This window comes from Globicephala melas, chromosome 2 (genome assembly GCF_963455315.2).
Source record: "Globicephala melas chromosome 2, mGloMel1.2, whole genome shotgun sequence".
Lineage (NCBI taxonomy): Eukaryota > Metazoa > Chordata > Mammalia > Artiodactyla > Delphinidae > Globicephala > Globicephala melas.
Window position 1 is genome coordinate 69,093,995 of NC_083315.2, and position 18,563 is coordinate 69,112,557.

The 18,563-nt window shown below is 52.5% G+C and overlaps 1 protein-coding gene across 1 annotated transcript; it reads left to right on the forward strand.

Moving 5' to 3' along the window:
• Positions 1-6,135: 6,135 nt before the first annotated feature.
• PIF1 (PIF1 5'-to-3' DNA helicase) lies at positions 6,136-17,762 on the forward strand. The gene is made up of 13 exons (XM_030879002.2): positions 6,136-6,758; positions 10,795-11,371; positions 12,229-12,361; positions 12,446-12,571; positions 12,690-12,843; positions 12,935-13,049; positions 13,125-13,231; positions 14,449-14,588; positions 14,961-15,067; positions 15,769-15,856; positions 16,013-16,158; positions 16,779-16,970; positions 17,181-17,762. Exons 2-13 carry the CDS (start codon positions 10,814-10,816, stop codon positions 17,238-17,240), a joined length of 1,926 nt encoding a protein of 641 aa, XP_030734862.1. The 5' UTR covers positions 6,136-6,758; positions 10,795-10,813; the 3' UTR covers positions 17,241-17,762.
• Positions 17,763-18,563: the final 801 nt, after the last annotated feature.

The window sequence follows — 18,563 nt, forward strand, 5'->3', positions numbered from 1 at the left end:
GGCCCGAGGAGGGGACTAGCGGGGCCCTGAGGCCCTGGTCTGGGGCGGGAAACTAGGGCCGGGGCCGGGCTGAGGGAGGAGCCTGGGCGGGGCCGGGCGGGGGCTCGGGGACTGGATGGAGGAGCCGGGGCTGGAGGAAGACGGGGGTGGGGTGGGGAACCGAGCGCAGAGAGGTTTCCCTGACTCGCGGAAGGAGTGGGACTGGAAAGGGATAAAGGGTGTGGGGCACCGGCAGGGGGAGGGGAGGGGGCTTCCGGCCAGAGGCAGAGGCGAGGGAAGCGGGCGGGGTCCGAGGGCGGGGCCGGGGTGGGGCAAGACCGAGAGAGCGCCCGAGGAGGTGGCGGCTTCTGCATTTCAGGTCTCCTGACCGAGTGGGCTGGGGTTGCCTGACCGGGCCAAGCCGGCCTGGGCGGCCCAGAAATGGGGGCATCCAGAGAGTCCTTCTTTCCTACCTGACGCTAGGGTAGTGGTGACTACCTGGTCCTCTTCTCCCTAGAACCTCCTGGCAGGGCGGCGCCTGGAGCTCGGATCCCGTCCGGAGAGTCGTTTAACGGGAAGACCTGGGGCTGAGAGTCTGGACTCCAGGGTCCCTTTGGGGGAGGAGGTCTGCCTCTGACTCTCGGGGGTCCCCAAATGCAGTGTTCTCCTGCCCTCGTTGGGCATTGCTCAGAGCCGTCCTCCTCTGGTTCCTATATCTGAGGGCCCCGCCCCCACCCCATCCAGCAGTGAATCTTGCAGCCTTGACAACCTTGCCGAGGAGTGAAATGTAGGGACCAGATAATGGTGTTAGTTATACCTTGTACTCTCACTTTACACTTAGAGAATCAGAGGCCTAGGGAGAGAAAGTGACTGGCTACATCCCAACCTCCATCACGGTCCTGTTCCCTCCACACACACACCTCTTCCCTCTTAGCTCTCTGGGTCAACCCTGCCCAATGCCTCTGCAGGAAGAATTAAGTGCGTGTGGAATCAATGGTGACCTCCTTTGGCTCTGGTTGCCATAGCAGCGGCTGTACCAGTTGACCCAGCTCCCCTTTCACTGCCTTCTGCTGGCCCTCAGGCTTCCAAGTCACTTCCAGTCAGCATGGAAAAGGGCAGCCTGGAACTCCAGGGCCAAGGGGAAAGAAGATGGAGTCAGACTTTTTCTTCATACCTGGGCCTGGGTTCCTTTATCTAAAAGGATGAAGAAAATCCAGCCTGGGAAACTGAGAAAATGAGTATACATGACAACCACCTCTTGTGGCCACCACACGGTTTTATTCCCTCAACTTGCAGAGCTGTGCAGCCGTTGTACCCTGTGCCTGAGGACTCAGAAGATCCTGTATCTGGAAACTCATGTTCCGCCTGCTGGAGACCAGAGCCCCTGGGGAATTCATGCTGTTGCACAGAAGCAACTCATGGTGGGTTGGGGGTGAGGTCAGTTTTGATATCCGGGCAGCTCTGTCCCTTGAGAGTGAGCCACTGATAACCACTTGGGTCTCAGTTTCCCCACTCAGCCCATACGGGCCCTCTGGTTGTTGCCTCCACACCACACGCATTTTTTTCATCACAAATACTTTATTTGCCTTGATTATTCGTCAGGCCCTACACTAATGGCTGGAAGATAATGGCAGGACCCAGGGTCCCTGTCCTTTTTCAGGAGAGAAAGGCATGTAAACAGAGAAAACTACGCGTTAAATGTGAGGATAAAGGCATAGAGGAAGGAAGGGCACTAAAACCGGGACAGAAGGAACAGGCATTCCAGGCAGAGGAGACAGTGTGAACAACATGGAGGCATGAAAGAGTATTGTGTGTGTGTGTGTGTGTGTGCGCGTGTAGGGAGGCCAGGCTGGAGAAGCAGACAGAGCTCAGTGTAGAGAGGACCTTGAAGCTGTGTTGAGGAGACTACATTTCAACCTCAGGCCAATGGGAAGTCACTGAAAGTCTGGGGCTGTGGAAGGGATGGAGTCTATTTTGCATATGTGCCATTTAATCAACAAAGTTTATTGAGTGCCTCTGAAGTGGGGTGTTTTCCAATACTTCATCCTGGCATTTATCTGTTCACTCAAAAGAATTTGGGGCACCTCTGTTATCTGCTCACTGTACTAAACTCCTCACAAAAGTAGGTACCCATCCATGAAATAAATAGAATTTTTATCCTCATTTTACAGATCAAGAATCCAAGGCTTGGACCTGTTTAAGGTCTCTTGACTGGTAAGTGGTGGCCCAAGGATTCAAACCTCTCCTGACTCCAGTGCTCTCTCTAAATGATGTGTTTTGGCAGCACTGTGTGACCAGGCCACAGAAAGGCCCAGGCCCTGGCTTGTAGAGCTGATGAACCAGTAGGAGGGTAGACACATCCTGAGAAGGGTACACGGTGTGTGCTGAGAGCTGGTTCCCAGAGGGGCTGGAGCAACTAAGTTGTATTCTAGCAGGGTTCTATGGATGGGGGAGAGGGGGTGCAGCGGGAATTTAGGAAGTGGGAACATCTCACAAAAGTAAGAACTTGTAGAAGACCCTGACTTGTTAGGGGACTGTAGGCAGATTTCTGTGGTCATATACATGTGATGTTGGTGGGGAGTTCGGAAAGATGGCACCAAGGAGGCAGCAGGAGCTAGGGCACTAAGGGCTTTGAGTGCTGACCTGAGAGATTTGAAATTCCTCCTGCAAAGAGCTGGGGGCCACTGAAGCAGTGAAGCAGGGCCTGACATCATTTTCATTCTGAAACCTCATTTTCATAACTGCTGTGTGAAGAACGGTGACAGGGCAAGAGAGACATGGAGACCCATTGGGTCAGAGATTGTTACAGAAATCCAGGTTGGAGGTGACGGAGCTTGAACCAAGCCAGTGGTTATAAGGATGGCAGGAGCAGATTCAAAAGATAGTAGAGATAGAGGGGTCGGGACTTGGAGAGAATGGTTTCATTATTCATTGATAAATATCCATTCAATAAATATCTGTTGAGAGGCTACCATGTCTCAGGCACTGTTCTAAACACAGGGCACAAAGCCATAAACATGACAGGGGTGATCTCTGCCCTCTTGAAGCCGGAAGAGAGAGATGATAGGCAAATAAACAAATGACCACAATAACAACAGAATGTGATAAGTTCTCTAAGGAAAGTAAACAGGTAATAAAATAACAATTGGGGAGCCAATTTTAGATATGGTGTGAGTGGTGGGGTGGAGCTTTTCCACAGAGTGGAAATTTCAGCTGAAACCTGAAAGATGAGAAAGAGACAGTCACCAAAAAGTAGCAGACAGTCACAGTGAAAGGCGGAAGATATTTCATGCAGAAGAAAGAGCAAATGCAAAGCCTCCGGCATAGGGTCTTCAAGGAACACCAAGGAGGCCAGTGTGACAGAAGTATAGTGAGTAAAGAAGAAAGTGGTAGATTTGAGATCACAGAGGAAAAAGGGGAGGGAGTTGGCCTCAGGCTATGGTAAGAACTGTGGATTTTATTCTAAAAGGAATAGCCTGGGGAGGCATTGAGAGCTTTTAACTAGAGCAGTAGCAAAATCTGATTTATGTGTTTGAAAAGATCCCACCTGCTGCTGTTCGGAGAAGAGATTGTAGGAGGACCAGAGTGGAATCTAGGAATCCAGTGAGATTATGAGACTACTGCTGTAATCCAGGGGAGAGCTGACAGGTTGCTAGTTCTAGGTTGTGGGGTGGAGGTTGAGGGAAGTGAATAGATTCAAAATACATTTTGATAACCTATAATGGAAAAGAATCTGAAAAAGGATATGATTTATATATACATATATATATATATAAATCACTTTGCTATACACCTGAAACACATTTTAAATCAACTATATTTCAATTTTTTCCTTATCCATGTATCTGTTGGTGGCCATTTAGGTTGCTTCCATGTCTTGGCTATTGTAAATAGTGCTGCTATGAACACTGGGGTGCATGTATCTTTTTGCATCAGAGTTTTCTCCTGATACATGCCCAGGAGTGGGATTGCTGGATCATATGGTAAGTTTATTTTTAGTTTTGTTTTTTTTTGCGGTACGCAGGCCTCTCACTGTTGTGGCCTCTCTCGTTGCGGAGCACAGGCTCCGGACGCGCAGGCTCAGCGGCCATGGCTCACGGGCCTAGCCGCTCCGCGGCATGTGGGATCCTCCCGGACCAGGGCACGAACCCGCGTCCCCTGCATCAGCAGGCGGACCCTCAACCACTGCGCCACCAGGGAAGCCCTATTTTTCGTTTTGTAGAGAATCTCCATACTCTTTTCCACAGTGGCTGCACCAAATTTACATTCCCACCAACAGTGTGCATTCTCCACACCTGCTCCAGCATTTGTTGTTTGTGGACTTTTTAATGATGGCCTTTCTGACCGGTGTGAGGTGATCCTCATTGTAGTTTTGATTTGCATTTCTCTGATAATTAGCGATGTTGAGCATCTTTTCATGTGCCTATTGGCCATTTGTATATGTCTTCTTTGGAGAAATGTCTATTTAGGTCTTCTGCCAATTTTTTGATTGGGTTGTTTGTTTTTTTGTTGTTGTTATTACTGAGTTGTATGAGTTGTTTGTATATTTTGGAAATTAAGCCCTTGTCAGTCGCATTCTTTGCAAATATTTTCTCCCAGTCCATAGGTTGTCTTTTCATGTCAACTATACTACAATTCTAAAAAACGAAACATTTTGGAGGCAGAAACAACAGGTTTCGATGGTGGATTGGACGTGGTAGGTGAAGAAGGAATCAAGGATATGGTATGGGTTTTTAACTTGAGCCAAAAATGGAGGTGCCATTTACAGAGATGATGAAGACAGGAGAAAAACAGGTCTATATGGTATTGAAGGAGATTAAAAGCTCTGTTTTGGAGAGAGTGAGTTTAACATGCCATTTAGGGGCTTCCCTGGTGGCGCAGTGGTTAAGAATCCGCCTGTCAATGCAGGGGACACGGGTTCGAGCCCTGGTTCAGGAAGATCCCACATGCTGCAAAGCAGCTAGGCTCGTGCACCACAACTACTGAGCCTGCGCTCTAGAGCCCTTACGCCTAGAGCCGGTGCTCCGCGACAAGAGAAGCCACCCAATGAGAAGCCCACGCACTGCAATGAAGAGTAGTTCCCCCCCCCGCCCTCACAGCAACTACAAAGAAAGCCCATGCGCAGCAACAAAGACCCAACACAGCCAAAAATAAGTAAATTAATTAATTAATTAAAAAAAACATGCCATTTAGGCATCTGTATGGAGATATCATCAGGAGGACAAATGGCAATACAGTCGAGTTCAGGGGAGAAGGGCAGGCTGGGGTTATAATATTGAGAATCAGCATGTAGCTGATAATTAAGCCATGAAATTGGAAAAGATAGGAAAAAAGAAAGAAAGTCCTCCCACACTGAGAGGTCTGGTTGAGGGAAAGGGATTAGCAAAGGAGACAGACATGAAGCAGCCAATATGTAAGAAAAACGAGGGGAGCATGTTGTGGAAGTTAAGAGAGTATTTCAAAGAGGTATAATCAGCTGTACCAGATCAGAGGCTCAATAAAATGAGTGTCAGCTGCCCAAAGAAGAAGCTACACGAGGTGAAGTGCTCTGGAAGCTGGAAGCCCGCGAAACACCCTTTCAGCTCCTCTGCCAGACTGTTGTAAGCTGAGGGCTGTAAAGGTGGAGAGGGCAAAAGCACAGCGAGAAAGGACCGCAGGGGGAGAGGAAGGAAGGGGCTGGCTCTTTCAAGTATCAAATGAGAAAACGCCAAGAGTGCAATTAGTAAACCACCTAGTCCTGTGCTGATGTCGTCGTTATTATTAGTGAGCCGGGGATTGGACTGAGACCGCCAGTGGGAGAAAGCAGGTAAGACGTATAGAAAGAGTTCTGGAGGAGGAAATTTCATAGCGAAGAAAACCCGTTCCTCCTGACAGCTTGCGTTAAAACCAGGCTTTGGATTAGGCGAGGAGATCGGGAGCAGTGTTGCGCTTCACTCGGAATTGACCCCTCGCGGCAGCAGCGAGCAAAAGCCCCGCGGATGCGAAGAGGGCACAAAGCCTAGAGGGAGGAAGTTCGGCCCCAGATGTGAGGAAGTCCGGCCCCAGATTTGAGGAGTCCCTCTGCCTCCGCCTCCCTCCTCCATTGGCCAATCAAGATCCAGCTGACGGCCGGTGGCGCAGGGGCGGGGAGGAGGGCGGAGTCTGAGGACCGTTAATCTATAGCTAGGCGGTATCTAGCTTTCCTCCGACTTCTTTCGCTCCAAAGACTCACTGTTAACCTGGTGGGCAGAAAACCACTTTGGAAAAAGCTCTTGCAGCTTCATATAAAACTAAATTATAAACTCCACGACCAGCAATTTCTCACCTAGGAACTTATTCAAGAGAAATTAAAGCATAAATCCCAGATCTCCATCAATAGGAAAATGGGTAAACTGTAGTATATCCATACAATGCAGTATTACTCAGCATTAAAAAGGAACCAACTGGGACGTCCCTGGTGGCTCAGTGGTTAAGAATCCGCCTGCCAATGCAGGGGACACAGGTTTGAGCTCTGGTCCGGGAAGATCCCACATGCCACGGAGCAACTGAGCCCATGTGCCACAACTACTGAGCCTACGCTCTAGAGCCCGCGAGCCACAACTACTGAAGTCCACATGCCTAGAGCCTGAGCTCTGCAACAAGAGAAGCCACCGCAATGAGAAGCCCGAGCACCGCAATGAAGAGTATCCCCTGCTCGCTGCTCCTAGAGAAAGCCCACGGGCAGCAACGAAGACCCAACAACGAAGACCCAATGCAGCCAAAAATAAATAAATAAATTTATTTAAGAAGAAAAAAAAAAGGTAAGCATAGGGACTTCCCTAGTGGTCCAGTGGTTAAGACTGCACTCCCAATGCAGGGGGCCAGGGTTGGACCCCTGGTCAGGGAACTACAACCCGCCTGCTGCAACTAAGACCCGGTGCAGCCAAATAAATAAATAAATTCTTTTTTTTAAAAGGTAAGCATACTCTAGTTAATTCTATGCATGTTGAAGTGTTCAGACGTGAAATGAACTGTTGTCTGCAACTTTGAAATGAATAACAAAAAAATGGATTAACGCTCGGTGCTTTGTGACCACCTAGAGGGGTGGGATAGGGAGAGTGGGAGGGAGACGCAAGAGGGAGGAGATATGGAGATATATGTATATGTATAGCTGATTCGCTTTGTTATAAAGCAGAAACTAACACACATTGTAAAGCAATTATACTCCAATAAAGATGTTTTAAAAAATGGATTGATGAATGGGGAGATGGATAGATGGTTAGATGTGTTAAAACAAATACAGCAAAATATTAATTGTAGAATCTTGGTGGTAGGTATATGGTGTTCACTGTGAAAGTCTTTCTATCTTTCTGTATATGTTGGAATATTTTCAGAATAAAATGTTTGGGGTACCAGGGGCTGAGAGGAGAGAGGAATGGGGAGTTGTCTAATGGTTGTCTAACCATTGTCTAATGGGTACAAAGTTTCTGTTTCGGAATAATGAAACTTTTCTAGAAATAGAGGTGATGGTTATACAACATTTGAATGTACTTAATGGCAATGAATTGTACACATAAAAATAGTCAACGTGGTAAATTTTACGTTATGTATATTTTACAATTTAAAGAACCTTGGGGGCTTCCCTGGTGGCGCAGTGGTTGAGGGTCCGCCTGCCGATGCAGGGGACGCGGGTTCGTGCCCCGGTCCGGGAGGATCCCACATGCCGCAGAGCGGCTGGGCCCGTGAGCCATGGCCGCTGAGCCTGCGCGTCTGGAGCCTGTGCTCCGCAACGGGAGAGGTCACAACAGTGAGAGGCCCGCGTACCGGGAAAAAAAAAAAACTTGAGGGAATTCCCTGGCGGTCCAGGGGTTAGGACTCGGGGTTTTCACTGCGGGGGGCGGGTTTCGATCCCTGGTCGGGAGCTAACATCCCGCAAGCCGAGTGACGAGGCCAAAAAAAAAAAAAAAAAAAATTGAAAGCCAAAAGAAAGAAAATGTTAGGGGAAAATTCATGTAGAAGCCTCCATGCTTTCTCTAGAACTGGTCTGGGGTACTGCACAGAGAGAAGGGAGAAGGTAGCCGACAGTGTGAGTGTGCTAGGCCCACTGAGCAGAGGGTAGTGAAAAGAGAGAACACAGGCTTTGGAAATAAACAGACATGGGTTCATAATCCCAGCTTTCGCTTTCTAGCTTATGATTGTATTTGTTTCTTATTGCTATAGCTGCTGTAACAAATTATCACATATTTAGTGGATTAAAACAACACAAATTTATTATCTTACAGTTCTGGAGGCCTAAAATGTGTCTCACTAGACTAAAATCAAGAGCTGTGTTCCTTCTGGAGAATCTAGAGGGGGATACCCACTTCCTCACCTTTTCCAGCTTCTAGAAACCTCCTGTATTCTATGGCTTGTCTCATGGCCCTTTCTTCTCTTTTCTAGGCCAGCAGTAACATCTTCAAATCAATCTTTCTCTCTCTGTCTGTCTCTCCCTCTTACACACACACACACACACACACACACACACACACACACACACACTTCTGCTTCCTCCTCATCACATCTCCTTCTCTGACTCTCTAGCCTCCCTTGTAAGAATCCTAGTTGGGCCTACCCAGACAACCCAGGGTAATCTCCCCATCTCAAGATCCTTAATTTATCACATCTGCAAAGTCCCTTTTGCCATGTAAGGTAACATATTCACAAAAGGAATCTGGGGATTAGGATGCAGACATCTTTGCAGTTTGCGGGGTGTGGGGGCGGGGGGGTCATTATTCTGCCTACCACAGTGACATTAAAAATTTTCCTGTGCCACTAGTACTCATATGTCAAGACAACACTTAAGAGGAAAAATATTTCTCATGATTTTTTCCTAACAGTCTTATTGAGATATAATTCACATACCATACAATTTAAAGCAAATAATTTAATGCTTTTTAGTATAGTCACAGAGTTGTGCAATCATCACATCTTCATCTTTCTCCATTTTTAAATATGAGGAAACAAAGGCTTGAGACATTAAGGAAACTTGCTTAGAGTAACATCTGACTGGCGGGCCTGGGGCAATGCACTGGCTGTCAGGAGCTGAGATTCCAGTCCAGGGCTGGACTCCCTTCACCAAGTTAGACCAGTCACCTGGGAGCAGTGTGGTGTAGCAGTTAAACTAGCAGGCTTAGACTTGGGTTCAAGGCTTTGTTTTGCTATCTACAAGCTATGTGACATCTGGTAAAACTTCTTGGAGCCTTGGTTTCCTCATTTGAAAAATGGGGGCAATTCAATAAATGAGCAGGCTGACTCACCTGTAAGATGCCTTCTAGCTATGTCATTCCAAGATTTAATGAGGAAGGAAAAAGATAATTAAAAATGAATTCCCTAAGCATTCAGTTCAATGAGAGGGATGCGGATTCCCGAAGACAGCGGCCCACACACTTCCCTTGTACTCTCTGAGCACCTGGCCACAGGTCTCAAGAGTTCCTCACTGACGGGTCTCAGACACATGGGAAAGACAAATGCGTAAAATGATGGTTACAGAGACAGATAAGCGTGTAAAGAGCTGTTGGGGGCGGGGTGGGCAGCGACAGCAGTAGGCCATGGGTGTGTGTGTGTGTGTGTGTGTGTGTGTGTGTGTGTGTGTGTGTGTCCGCGCGCGCGAGGGTTTGGGGGGGTCTGCCCAGAAATGGGCAAAGGTCCAGTGAGTGTAAACAGAGATGAGAGGGATCAGAGGCAGCTCTTCCGCAAGGCCAAGTTCAGCCTTAGTGCGAGGGCTAGAGAGGAGGGAGTGCGCGTTGGAGGTATGGTTCTGAAAATAAACCTTCAAAGACGCGATTGGTGACACAACACCACGCGCGGCCCCGCTGCAGTCCCCGCCTCCTCCCACCACACCCACTAGTCCGCGCGACTTGGTATGCTCCGCCACCACAATAAGCCTCCTTCCTCCGGCGTGCTATTGGTACAGCCCAAGCCCCGCGAGTTGAAACCCAAAGAAAGACACTCCCGTTGTCACGCCCGGTGTCTCTGATTGGCTGGAAAATTTAAAGATCCGGCCGGTGATAGGGTGATTCTCTACACCCAGTATTTGAAAGTTTCTAGTGTCCCTACTTTTGACTGCATGCCGACTTTGTTCAGCTTGTTCGCCCGAGTGCTGGCGCAAGTGAGTGTTCACCCGATCCTAGAGGTGGGAGGCAGAGCGCCTGCCTCTTCAAGGGGTCCCTGCCGGGAGGGTGCGTACGAGTGGGTCAGACGGTGGGTGAACGGAAAGCCGGACGCCAGGGTCCCTCCGCGATTTCCCTAGCCAAATATTTTCTACCCCATCCCACCTTGGAGATGGGAAGCGCCGGGGCTTCAGAATCACACAAGCCCTGACTCCCACCAGCCGTTGTGGCCTCTCTCAGCCTGTTTTCCACTTCTGTACACGGGGAATAGTGAGACCTGCTTGGCTGCATATAAACCAGTGAACGTACCTGGAAGACAGAAGGCACTGATTACATGTCAGTCCCCTGCTTACCTCCACACGTCCCCTGCTTCCTGGGGGGGGAGACTCAGGATTCTCGTGCCCGCCCTGGGTCTCTTGGAAGCAGGCTTCTTTTCTGCTCAGGGGATCCCTTCTGTGGCCCTTGTCGGACAGCCGAGGTTCCCCAACCCTGGGTGTACTCGACGCCGCCCATCCGCCGCTCTGGAAATTATTGTGTAGGAGAGTAATTTCTAAGAGAATTTCCGGTTCGCCCCAGGACCCTTTTACCTTCTCCGTGAACTCTTTGTGTTACCAGTGACAGCCCCGGGACCCTTTGTGGCCATGACCCGGCTCTCCGTCCTGACCTCTATACCACCTGTGATGACCCCTGCGCTCCGGTCTTTTTGCAGACCTGCAGAGTTGGTGGCGATGCTGTCGGGCACCCAGGCAGTGGCAGCGGAATGCGCGGACGCGGAGCTGCGGTGCCGTGTTGCTGTGGAGGAGTTGAGCCCGGGCGGGCAGCCGCGAAGGCGCCAGGCCCTGCGCACCGCGGAGCTGAGACTGGGTCGTAACGAGCGCCGCGAGTTGATGCTGAGGCTGCAGGCGCCCGGGCCCGCGGGGCGGCCGCGGTGCTTTCCCCTGCGCGCCGCGCGCCTCTTCACGCGCTTCGCCGCGTCCGGGCGCAGCACTCTGCGGCTTCCCGCCGACGGCGCTCCCCGGACCGGCGCGGTGCAGCTGCTGCTCTCCGACTGCCCCCCTGACCGCCTGCGCCGCTTCCTGCGCACTCTGCGCCTCAAGCTGGCCGCGGCCCCGGGTCCCGGGCCGGCCTCCGCCCGCACGCAGCTGCTTGGCCCGCGGCCCCGCGACTTCGTCACCATCAGCCCGGTGCAGCCCGAGGAACTTCGGCGCGCGGCGGCCACCTGGGTCACGGACTCCACGCCGGTGAAGCAGCCCACGGAGTCCCGGTCCGGGGCCAAGCCCAGCACCGTGAGGACAGGAAAGGGGGGACGCCTTGGGGAGTGGGTGTGCCACTGAGACGGAAGAGACCGAGAAAGCCCAAGTGTGGGGGGAAGATGGTGGAGGTATTCAGATGGCTACTGGTTATCTCAGACGAGATGCTCATCAGACTTATGAGAATGACAGGAATATGGGAATTGTGCATGTTTCTCATGGTGCAATCCCTGAGACTGAGTAAGGAGACTAGGAAAAGGGGGCCAAGGTCACATTAAAAGAGAAAGCAGAGAAGGTGCTTCAGAAGAAAAGTGGGAACTTGGTCGCCCTGGAGAAGGAGAGGAGGTTTTGGAGAGAACGAAGCGGTCAGCTGTGTAGGGGCAGCCAACAGGTCCAATCAGATAGGGGGACAAAGTCTGGTGGGTCTGACAGTGTTCGGGAACTGGAACAAATGGATCACAGACCACAGAGGTTTGAGACAAGCTGGTGAGAAGAAGGAGATGCGGCAAGAAGGCGCCCTGGCTAGGCAGGGTTTTGCTTGGGTGTTTTGAGGCAAGAGAGACACATCTGTGACAGGAAGGGTAGTGAGAAGGAAGGATGGGTAAGAGAACCAGGAGAGTTAGGGAACCCAGGGGAGAAAGCTGAAGGAGAATCTGGACCTGCACACTGGGGTCTTCAGGGCACCAGGAGTCAGTGGAGATCCAGCCTCGGTCCCTTCCTCAAGGAGAGACCTGGACCCCTGTGGTTACTGGCAAGATCTCCAGGTGAACCGAGGCTGCCCAAGGGCTCCAAGGAGAGAAGCCAGCAGAGACACAAAGGGCTACCAGGCCAAGAAGGGAGGGGGCAATGCCTAGGGAATGTGGGGAGGCCCTGAGACAGCCCTATCCCCCCAGGAAGTCCCAAGGTGGCCCCTGCCTGTGAAGAAGCTGAGCTTGCCCCCCACCAAACCAGAGCTTTCCAGGGAACAGGCTGCTGTGCTGAGGGTTGTCCTGAAAGGCCAGAGCATTTTCTTCACTGGGAGTGCAGGTAGTGGGGGGCAGAGTGGGTGTGGGGAGAACAGTGGTGTGCTAGGATGGAGGAGAAGTGGCCCTGACTTTGCCTTCTGCCCAGGGACGGGGAAGTCTTATCTGCTGAAGCGTATCCTGGGCTCACTGCCTCCCACAGGCACTGTGGCCACTGCCAGCACTGGGGTGGCAGCCTGCCACATCGGGGGTACTACCCTCCATGCCTTTGCAGGTAAGTGAGAGCCTCTGGGACTTAAGCTGGGAGCAAGCCAGGCAGGTGGGAAGAGAGGGGAGGTCAGGGTTGAGACAGGGCTGGGATCTCAGCCCAGGCTGAATAGTGTCACTCACAGGCATTGGCTCGGGTCAGGCTCCCCTGGCCCAGTGTGTGGCCCTGGCCCAGCGGCCAGGCGTGCGGCAGGGCTGGCTGAACTGCCAGCGGCTAGTCATTGATGAGATCTCCATGGTGGAAGCGGACCTATTTGATAAGCTGGAGGCCGTGGCCAGGTCAGTATGGGCAGTGAGGACTGGGTTCTGGTGGTCTTCCATGTGGAACTCGCTCACCCCAGCGCCTAAAGCACCACATGCTCCTCTCCAGAGCTGTCCGGCAGCAGAACAAGCCATTTGGAGGGATCCAGCTCATCATCTGTGGGGACTTCCTGCAGCTGCCGCCTGTAACAAAGGGATCCCAGCCCCCGCAGTTCTGCTTCCAGGTAGCACTCACCCTGTGGCCCTAACCCCCATAGGGGTCTGCTCTGCTCCCTGATGCCCCATCTTGCCCCCACCAGGCCAAGAGCTGGAGGAGATGTGTCCCAGTGACCCTGGAGCTGACTGAGGTGTGGAGGCAGACAGACAAGACCTTCATCTCTCTGCTGCAAGCTGTGCGGCTGGGCAGGTGGGCCCCGCTGAATAGAGAAGGGGCCATGGGATGCGGATCCAAGCGTGGGTCAGAGAGGAGCACAGGAACCCAGAGAAGGGAGAGAAATGCTTCATGGCCCCATTGGGGATGGTCACTCTGTGAGCACTGGGGCCCAGCCTCCCCCAGGGTTGGGTCCCTATCATCCAGCACAGGGCCTGGCACAGAGTACATCTCAGGGAATTATGGGCAGATGGAGACACAAGAGTTATTCAGAGATGTTAACACTCCCATTTTACAGATGCAGAAACTGGGGTTCAAAGAGGTGAAGTGACTTGTCCAAAGTCATGGCTAGTAAGTGGCTGAGCTAGGATTTGAACTCAGGTCTGACTCTAAAACCCAAGTTCCTTCTACTCTTTGAGCCTGTGCGGCCACTTGGTGGGGGAGAGGAGGTTGCAGACATGATCCCACCCCAGCTAGGACAAAAGGTTGAAATGCTACAGGTACTCTAACTTGGGAGTGGAAAGGAGGCCAGGACGGCAGAAGATATGGACCGCAGCTGGGTCTTGGGACCCAGGTCAGATTGGGATGGGATGAAGGAAGCAGGTGGTGGTGGTGAGGGGCTTTCTATGCCTGGGGACAGGAGGCAGGTAGGAAGGTGCACAGCATACACCAGCAAGTGTGGGGGACAAGAGAAAGGCTGAGTGGCAGAACAGTGAGAGGTGTTTCCAACTTCTTCCCCCTCCTCTCACTTGAGTTGCTGCAGCACCCAGACTTCCCTGGAGGAAGGCTTGAAGTGGGGAAAATAGAAACACAGGCTAGATTTTTTTTTTCCCCTAAGGCAGCAGGCAAGGGGCTAGAAAATTGTAGCTTGGAGACCAATCTGATTATAGGGTACCAGTATTACAGGGTATCAACATCAGAGCCTCACCTCAGTCTCTAAATCTCTGGCCTATGCTCACTCCTCATATCTAACTTCCTCAGGGGAGCGGCTAGCTCCAACCTGGGGGCAGACACAGGGAAGGGTGCCTGCCCATGATCACAGCCAAGCACCACCCCCGTGCTCATTCTCCATGTCTGGGGTCCACGTGAGGAAGGAACAAGTTGGCCAGCTTGGGGAACCAGCAAATCTTGCCCTGGTGCCCCATCCAGTCCCCAAGCCTGGTCCACGGCCTGCTGCATGGGCCGTATCACCCACGTGCCCCGCCTTCCCTGGTGTTCAGGTAGGCTCTGCCCTGATAGCCTGGCCTCTGCAGGTGCTCAGATGAGGTCACCCGCCAGCTCCGGGCCACGGCTGCCCACAGGGTGGGGCGAGATGGGATTGTGGCCACGAGGCTCTGCACCCACCAGGATGATGTGGCCCTTACCAACGAGAGGCAGCTGCAGAAACTACCAGGTGAGCAGGGAGCTGGGGCTGGGCCAGACCAGCTGGGAGAGGCCATCAGGCAGGCATGGCCCCCCAGGCAGCCTGGGCCCTTGGTGTCATTTAGATATCTCAGATATCTCGGTCCCAGCCCCTGTGACCATAAAGTCCCTTACATTTGCAGATGTAATTGTGTCTTTGAGAGATGTGACCTTTCCTGGGTCAAAGTCATTCAGCCAATAAACACTAAAAATGAGACTTGAACCCAGGCCTCTGATTGCAAAGCCCAGCTAGGTTTGAGCTGTGCTCACTACCTCTCTCCATGCCCTGGTCTAATGTGTTTTTTTGGAAATTGAGCCACAAGTCAGTGACTTGTAATCTGTTTGCCCAACTCTCTTTTCCCAGGTGAGGTACACAGCTTTGAGGCCATGGACAGTGACCCTGAGCAAGCCCGGACCCTGGATGCCCAATGTCCCGTTAGCCGGCTCCTTCAGCTAAAGCTGGGGGCTCAGGTGAGTGGGAAGCAGGGCCTAGACCCTGTGAGCATCGGCCTCCCTGATCCTAGCCCCTCTGCACGGGCTGCTCCACAGCCAGAGGGCCCAGATGTGACCATAGCAAACTTCTTCCCTCCTGTTCCCAGTCACCTTCCTGCTTTCCATTTTCCACTGCCCTCCTCTTCCTCCACCTGAAGCTCCAGGCAGTGTTGCTTTAGACAAATCCTTTTCCTTTGCTGAAGCTGGGTTTCCCCATCTCTAAATTCAGAGTAAAATACCTACCGCACTCAGTTGTCTTCTGTAGTGTCGCCTCTACTGTGAGCATCCTCCTTCCTTCCACAATGGTGCGGGTGGGATCCTTTTCTCAGGTTCCAAAGGGCACCTAGGGGGAAATGCAGGCACAGTGGTTGGAAGAGGGCTATCCCTCAAGATTGAGGTCCATACACATTCCCTCTAATAGACATGGTCATTGTGCCCTGTCACCTTATTGTTCTTTACCCCCTCCTTCTGAGGCAAACTGAGCAAATGTCATTCCCCTTTGGCACAAGGGGAAACTGAGACCTAAGGAAATAAAGCAGTTTGTCGCAGGGGCCCCAGCAGACTCAGTGCCTCTCCGTGACAGACCCCAGCCTCAGAGATCTGCCGAAGCGACCCCTGGAGCTGAGGCCAGGCGTAGGGATGCCCTGCTGTCCATGCCTCCAGTTTTCCTTCTCTCGCAGGTGATGCTGGTGAAGAACTTGGCAGTGTCTCGGGGCCTGGTAAATGGTGCCCGAGGGGTAGTAGTTGGGTTTGAAGCCGAGGGGAGAGGTAAGTGATAGGGGAGCAGTCCTACTGCTCGGGTTTGCAGCAGGGCCCTGGGGTTAGTGTGCAGAGGAAAAGGCTAGCATGGAAAGGTGAGGCCTGTCCTCACCTTGGAGCCCTGGAGCGGGACTGAAAGGTGGGACTTCTCCACGCCTCCCTCAGGGCTGCCCCAGGTGCGGTTCCTGTGTGGAGTCACCGAGGTCATCCGTGCAGACCGCTGGATGGTGCAGGCCACTGGGGGCCGGCTTCTCAGCCGGCAGCAGCTGCCCCTCCAGCTGGCCTGGGCCATATCCATCCACAAGAGCCAGGTGAGTGTGGGGACGGGGGCAGGATAGGCCTGGGGCATGTTGAAGGGCGGGGGGGTCTTAGAGGCTTTGTGAGGGTTGAACTTGCCCTGGATGGAAAGTTCCAGACCAGCTGTAGAATAAACCTTTCGTTAGTGCATTTCCCATCCCACTTCCTCTCTCTTTCCTAGACACATACACTTCCCCTCTGTCATCTCGGGCCCTGCTATTTTCTGAGCCACTATTGGATATGTTAATTTTAACATATTACGACAACTGTGGGAGGTATAGTTGTAATAATTGTTCTTGTTTTACAGAAGAGGAAACCAAGGCTCAGGGAGGTTAAGTAACTTGCCCAAGGTCACACAGCTAGTGCCCTGCAGAGCCAAGATTCATTTCTATGCCTGTCTGACCCAGACCTGAGCTCTTGCCTTTCACCCTTATCCCTCTACTCTTATCTTGGATCTGTATTTCCTGGACGCCCCCCTACTCAGACACCCATCATCCTGTCTCTCTGACTCAGAATCTCTGGACTGGGCAAGGAGATCAGGGGCAATAGCTGGGCTGGTGGAGGTGGGGTCAGGTTCCTGGGCACAAGTGAATTCAGCCTGAGCTGGCTCCAGCCCTGTCCCTCCATCCCCCAGGGCATGTCCCTGGATTGCGTGGAGATCTCTCTGGGCCGTGTGTTTGCCAGCGGCCAGGCCTATGTGGCCCTTTCCCGGGCCCGCAGCCTGCAGGGCCTATGTGTGTTGGACTTTGACCCTATGGTGATTCGCTGTGACCCCCGTGTGCTGAGCTTCTATGCTACCCTGCGGCAGGACAGGGGCCTCAGCCTGGTAAGAGGGAGTCACCCAATGGTGGGCCATGTGGCCGTGGGCAGCCTGGGAGCTAGGACAGAGGGAAGGCCAAAGGACCATGGGGAGGGGGTGGCAGAGCCTCCTCTGGCTCCGTTGGCAGCAGGGCCGAGAGGAAGGAGATGCTGGCCCCCAGGCTACGACCCGGGGGTGGCACAAGCCCATGACTGGGTTTCTCTGGCTCTGATATAGGAGTCCCCAGATGACGATGAGGCAGCCTCAGACCAGGAGAACATGGACCCGAACCTTTGATCTGCAAAGAGAGGACAAAGGGTGGTCTCCCCCTCTTCCTGCTCCCTAGTGGGCCAGGCCCCAGGGGATACCTGGGGGAGGGTAGTGAATGTCCCTTTCTCCCTTCATCAGGGGCTCTCAGTCTCCTGGCAGGGCTCAGGAGTGAGTGCTTCCCATCCATTTGCCAGCTGTGCCTCAGTTTTTCCCCTTGCCCGGGGTGAGCTGCTTCCGGGGTCAGGAGTCGGCAATGGGCCTGCAGCGGTAGCTGGTGTTATAGGACAGAGCTCTCTGCGAGGGGCTGGCCACAGGGCCGCACGGTTGTGAATGCCGCTCTCTTTAGGCTGCAGAGAGGAGAGGTGGCAGGTCCTCCAGGAGCAGGAACAGGCTGTAGGGGTCCTGGCATGGGACTCAGGTCCCAAGCAGAGAAGGGAACCTTGCTGGGGGCGGGGGGATCTTCACAGCTAGACCCAGCCCAGCACAAGCCAGGGCAAACACCCTCCTGAGCCTAACCTGAGAACATGCACTGCGAACTGTGTGTCTGTATCTTACGCTGCTCTTTTGGTGAAGAAGTCGTGTGTAGGAGTATTGAAATGGATGTTCTCAGACTGTATTTATTTTGGACAAATAAACCTGTGAACTGTGTGAGGACTGTGAGTTGAGTCTTATGGTCCCTTTAAGAACCCCTACGTGGGGCACTGGCTGACCCTTTCCGGGGTGTTACCCTTACCCCACCCCGCATACCTGGTCACACAGAGGTGTCTGTTAACGCCTTGATGGCTGAGCTCAGAGCACCCTTATATGAGCTTTTGTTAGTATCACTGGTTATTTGGCAAAGCTGAGTTACCTGAGGTTGGTGACTCATAGCGAATTGCCGTCACCCAACAGTCTGACAAGGACACACTAGAGAATTCACACGATGGGAAATGGGCCTGTCACAATGTCCAAATGCCGGGGGCCTCGGTTGAAACTTTCTCATTTTGTGCCTTACTGGGGCTCCAGCTTGGATGTTCTGACCATCATAGCTTCAGCTGATATGTAAATTGCTCAGGGGCCCTCATAGGCTGGCAAAGACGATTAAGGTTCACTGCTTATGAGTGAAAAGGTTATCAGTTCTGGCTGATAAATACAGGTTATAGTGGAAGCGTGCAGTGGCAGCTCTAGAGAGCAACGGTTAGTTAAATGTAAAATTGCCAATGGTGGGAGAGCTTAAGAAGGCGGAAACCATGCTGGTTGCTAGGGGATATGAAATCTCGGGTGCTTGAAGGTGTTTGTCTTTGTCTCCCAAAAGCCAGCAGAGGCTCCAGCACACAAAGCTTGGGTGCTCAGGGAGTGTCTGCTTAAATG